Source organism: Branchiostoma belcheri, unplaced genomic scaffold (genome assembly GCF_001625305.1).
Source record: "Branchiostoma belcheri isolate BF01 breed outbred unplaced genomic scaffold, Haploidv18h27 scaffold114, whole genome shotgun sequence".
In the NCBI taxonomy this organism is placed as follows: domain Eukaryota; kingdom Metazoa; phylum Chordata; class Leptocardii; order Amphioxiformes; family Branchiostomatidae; genus Branchiostoma; species Branchiostoma belcheri.
In genome coordinates, this window is record NW_017802536.1 from 854,821 (window position 1) to 860,753 (window position 5,933).

General features: G+C 40.2%; 1 protein-coding gene across 1 annotated transcript in view; it reads right to left on the bottom strand.

The window, feature by feature from the left end:
- Positions 1–744: 744 nt before the first annotated feature.
- Positions 745–5,933, bottom strand: part of LOC109462251 (galactosylceramide sulfotransferase-like) — a 5,470-nt gene continuing 281 nt past the window's right edge. Inside the window, exons 2-3 of the mRNA XM_019758782.1 lie at positions 1,926–2,739; positions 745–1,440 (exon numbers count right to left, since the gene is read on the bottom strand). Of these exons, the coding sequence (XP_019614341.1) occupies positions 745–1,440; positions 1,926–2,739 (1,510 nt within the window). The remainder of the gene's footprint in view (positions 1,441–1,925; positions 2,740–5,933) is intronic.

Here is a 5,933-nt window from a genome sequence, read left to right on the forward strand (position 1 = left end):
AAATAACCGGCATTCAACATTACAATAGTTTTTATTGTCTACTTTATTCATCAGGAATTTCTTGTCCTGATACAGTATCAGGTTATTAGAGCTTATAATCTAATCTTTGTATGTATAGGAGCTTTATGTACCTGAACTAAAATGTTACAATATACATAAAGTAATATTAGAGTTAATCATGGACAATATACAATACTATCTGACCCCTACGCATAGATATACTGGAACCCTTGTCAACTTTGGTTAAAATGGTTTTACTTTTAGCTCTCTTTAATTCATTTAAGTTTTATTTATTGGGATGCTTTGATGTGAAAAATTAGCCCTTAAACACTAGTAGTTTGATGTATATAGCTAGTACCTAGTTAAGTAAGTAGGCGGTGTACATTCGGGCCAACCGTCCAACACTGAACAGATACGGAGGGCGACACAGTTTACCTGACACGTAAGACCCTTTGCTGCAATCACGTGTTTCCGACATTACGTACCGGAAGTTGCAGTAGATGAACATACTTTCAACTTTATTGTCTCATCATTTAACAATGTACAACAGCAGGGGGAGCAGAAGCGCATCCCCCTGAATTAGGTACAATTTGTCACATCATTTGAAGCATTAAACAGCATTCACATAGAAGAAATAATACATATAAACAACCATATATACAAAAGACACATAATAAAAAATTATTTACAACATATATGCACAAAGTTGCATCAGGCTATGCAAAGTCCAGTACTAGTGTAGGTTCAAGGCAGGTTGTTATAGAGTCTGATGGTGTAGTGCAGGAAGGACTGTTGCAGCCGTTTAGTTCTTGCATGGGGAACAGTGATGTTGTGACTGTTCCTCAGCGATCTTCCTGTGACAGACTGTCTCTGGGCAGGAACCAGGTCGTGCAGGGGATGTTCAGGATTCAGCATGGCCTTGAAAAGAGACACAGCAGCGGCCTCTCTCCTCTCCTTCAGGGACGGCAGTGTCGGTACAGAACGTCTGCCGCCACGTGAGATGATCCGGAGGGCGCGCCTCTGAACCCTCTCCATGCTCGCTGCCTGCTCCTCACTGCAACCGACCAACAGAACATGGCCATACTCCAGGACAGGGCGGATGAGACTCAGGTACACCTGGACAAGATCTTGCACACTCATGCCCTGTTTTGTCAGCAGGCGGAGGTAGTGGAGCCTGCTCGAGGCCTTTGACACCATAGACTTCACATGTTCGCGCCAGGAGAGTTTGTTGTCAAAGATGAAGCCGAGCCCCTTGCTAACAGTGGTGACTGGCACAAGCTCGCCCCCGAGAGACAGAGGTGGCAGTACTGGAGCGTTTCTGCTGAAGCAGATCAGCAGCATCTGGCTTTTCTTGCCGTTCAGGAGCATGTCGTTACGGTCAGCCCAGTTGTCAAGCTGCGACGCCTCCTCTGTCATGGCACTGTCCGTGCTAGCTTTCTTCTGACATGTCCCAATTTACTTAATTTTGGCCAAACCGTTTAGCCCTTTTCGTCATAATGACGTACGTACACCAACACAGATGAACTTTCTTGCTAAAATTGTTAGTTGTTTAACATAAACCCAAACCCTCTGATGTCAAACACAAACCAAAATGTTCTCCGATGTCAGTACACCATGTTAAAAACGTCTTGCAGAAGATGTTTATTCAAATATCTGAAGGAAGCTTTCTGGATGCTTTCTCTGATTGTGCCAGATACCTTTGGTGGCAATTTATGCTTTTTCTGCAATACAACGTCCCAATCCGATCGGTACATTTTTAATTTGCAACAGAAGTAAGGATCTATGTGAAACTCATCGTTCCAAACCGACCTAGGAATAGTCAGCTTACCGATTGTTCTGTTAATTGAATGTTTCACTGGTACCTGTACGATTGCCTTCGCGCAATATGTTGCTGTTGACTCAAGCACTTTTTTAAAATGGCGCACCTCTCTGGAAAAGTCGTCCCCTTCGTTTTCGATTCTATTCCAAAGCGTAGCGTTGAAGTGATCATACAGCTGATAATCTACATTACTCCAGTGGCGATGCATCACGACTAAACGTGTGATGTTTTCTGAAGATTTATTGTATGTTTTTATTTGTTTTGGCACAAGGTCATAAAGAATATCTTTCACGTCCCAGCACATCATACGCTTCAGCAGCACGAGAGACTCGTTAAAATGTTCTAAAATGAGAACTAAATGCATATCTCTGGACATCCTGTTAATAAAATCAGCAACAACAGACTGGTTGTCAGACAGTCCGAGGGGGAAACCTAGGTTGTACGCCATGAAATTTTTAGTGTGTGAGTATGGTTTATTGTGATGAATGACGTACGGAATTTCAAATTTAGTGGGGTTCTTTAAAAAGGATTCAACAGGATCTTTTCCCTCTAACCCTTTGAAGTGTTTAGTAAGGTGATACCAATTAAACACAGACCTTAGGTGAGCGAGTGGATGCCTTAGCGTGGTAAGGTATACCGTATTTGGTGCCATGATGTTTTCCAACAGTTCTTTATGGTAGATAGCATGGTTAACGAACACGTTGAAGAAACTGTCTTCTGACGGTATGACGTCTTCTTGTTTGAAGAGGTTGGGCCAGCCGACGTAAGCCCCGCCATTCATGGGTAGGACAAAGGTCAGGTTGTTCTCATACCCAAACCGTTGAAGAATGCAAGCTGTTGTTGTGCTGCCTGCTTTGTGAATTTTTACAAACATATAGTTCAGCTTCATGTCACAGACTTCTTTTCCGCTTAACAGTCCCCTAAAAATATAAGTAAGAACCAACGTTAAACTACTGTATTACAGAGGTACATATCTCTCTCGCTCTCGTTTCCTCTCTCTCCCTCTCTTTCTCTTCCTTTGCGTTTGTATAGTGTTTGCGTCACTCATACTCATTTGCAAATAGATGTTATTAAGGAAGTGCATGTGCCAAAATGTGGCTTCTTTTAAGTGTGTCTAGAGTTGACGACGCAGCTGTCAGTCATGACTGTTAACATGTGAGTATTTTGGCGAAAGACAAAATCATTTAATTAGCTGTCGACCTCTGACCCCGCGTGACCCAGAGGTCATCTTTGAGATCAGAGCCGACGGCAGTGACAGCACGGCTCCGTAAAACAGCCGGCTAACTGTTACTCTCCTACAACCCTTAAAAGTTTCTCCCCCACCCACCCACCCGTGGATTCCAATGTTTCACAGCATTAAAATTTTACCAAGCCCATCTCTAGTTGTCTTCTGTGCGTGGTGTGGAGTGCAGATAATTTAAATGCATGCACCCCTAGTGGGCAAATTAATCGCCAACCCTTAATGTAAAAACTTATTGTTACAATCACACGGATGTTTTCATTGAAAAATCTCAATTAGTGGTGTGATTGAACATAATCCTCCTTTAAATAAAACAGGGGTACTTATCTGGTAATCGTCATAATGGTTTGGCGAGCGTATGTAGAGTAATATGGTTTAACCCTACCTAGACCGGGGGGGGGGGCTAAAATTGCCCGCGGCAACTTTGATGTCACCTAGCGTCTGAACGGCTAGCCGTAGAACGGCCAAACTTGGTGACTTTTCCTAGAATATTGTTGGCAACAATTCTCTATCATTGGAATAAGATAATGATTTTTTTGTGTTGCCATGGCAACGGGTTTCTGACAGGCATTTTTTGCTAAATTTAGTACTTTTTGTTTCAACAATAGAATTTTATGGGTTTTATGTCAAGTTACTCATGGTGTCTAATATTAATAACATCCCATATAATTTTATGTAAATTTTATCATTAAATATGCATATTTTATGCTAATTTGATGACGTCATTGGCCAAAATCCAAGATGGCGGACCATATCATTAGAACAGGTATATACAGGTTATTTTCATTAAAATTTCATCAATAGTTCCATTTCTTTTTCCAACAAAGGTTTAAATGAAGGTCTTTAGTATGTTTACGATGTATTTTAGGCTTTATCATAAAAAAAACTATTTTTGAAAATTCAAGATTGATGATCCAAGATGGCGGATATCTTAAATATGCATGACGTCATTTTATGACGTCACCGGTGTTGCTATGGGCAACATAAGACTTAGTACACCATAATATTCTGTCATAAACACTTTTGGTACAGTTATGTTGAATACCATTTAGTTTTCAGGGAAAAACCTATTTAGACGGTTTTGGCCAATAAAATCACATTAATGACGTCATAATGACGTCATATTACATCATAACGACATAAAAATTGTAGATATGATAAATACATGATAGTACACCATTCTCTGAAATTTTGGTGGTCATACGACATACCGTTCGCGAGTTCTTAGGGGGGTCAAAAGAGCCCCCCCCCCCCGTCCCCCCATGTCAAAAAAGACCGGTCTAGGTAGGGTTAAACAGAACGCTGACGAGAACATCTGAGAGTTGCAAAAGAATGGGCTGTTTTTGCATCATTTGAACACTCTGATAACATGTGTACTAAATATAAGTGACGTGAGAGTAGGAAAATACCACTAAAGACACCAGGATATTCTTACATCAACATCTATCAGTGCCATGAAGTGTCCAGTGACAGCTGAGTACGGTGCGAGTATGATAGTGATAGTGCGTCAAACACAATCTTTATACAAGAGATTTAGAATCAATTACCTGTTCAGCAATTTCCAAGATGATACCGCTGGGGGTAGGTATGGTGTGTTTTTGAGCACGGTTGTTGGGAGATAATACACTCCGGCACAGATAAATAAAAGTACTGCGCAAATCTTGTAGAGCTTAATAGATGCCCCTGTGTGGGCAGATGCTGTTGATGTGCCTGTCTTCATCACGAATGATCCTAATAAACACAAATATATTTACAGACACTGGGATGGCCCAAGACTCGGATGATTTGAGTGTATAATATGTACATTTTAGATGGCCAAGTTGCCCTTTTGTCTCGTCGAAATCCGTTGGATGCTCTACAACAATTGACATACAGCTGAATTCTCCCTATTCGTCCATATCAGTACACGTAATTTTTTAATCAATGTATCAACAACACCGTTGTTTTATTAAAACAAAACATTTTAACAATTGTTTAATAAGGGTTTGAGCAAAGGTTCTTGCATTTCCGCCATCAACAATATTGTTGTCGGAGCAAATAAATAAGGTTTCCTATAGTATACAATAATTGTAAATACGAAGAAAGTGAATAGTAATAAATGCTATATAATATTATATGTATTTTATGCAAGAGAGCTTCAAGACGAGATGTGTTAACAACACTGAAGGTGATTCCTAAATAAACAAACAAAAAACGAACAACTACTTACTTAAAAGGTACCTAGCTAACCAAGTGCGCTTTAACCAAACGTAATAACGTTGAAATGTTTATATGTTTGCCTTGTCGACCTGGACTGTTGAGACTGGTAAAAGTCATATAAACAGAACATTTTCGTTTACAATTTACTAGTAAGTGGCAATATGTGGCATTATGTGGATGCACTATCAAGTGAATCAAAGACCTTCTGTCATTCTTTTGGTTGTTTATAAAACTACCATTCTTGCATTGTAGGCGTTGGCGAGCTGATGTTTCTGCATGTATTACAAAGACTAGTCTAAAGGTTTCTTTATAAGTTGCACCCTCCCCTGTGAGTGAACGGGTTGTTTTCTTGTTTTTTTTTTCACTTTTGTCCTGAGCTTGCATGTAGCTGGGATACATGCAGCTAAAAACAGTGGAAAACTTCTCAAAAATACTAGTATACATACCCTGGTTCACACATGCATCTGAAATCTGAACAGTACTGAACCCATCTGACACCTGATTCCCTTTGACCACTGACCGACACCCGAATATGATTGAAGTATTTTTCAGTACATTCAAATAAACTCAATTTCCGGAGCCAATTCAAGCCAACTTAAACTAAGGTTGTAGATACATGAAATGACAGTCATAATTCACCAGATTGTAGTGTCCTCAGAAATAGTCGGGGGGGGT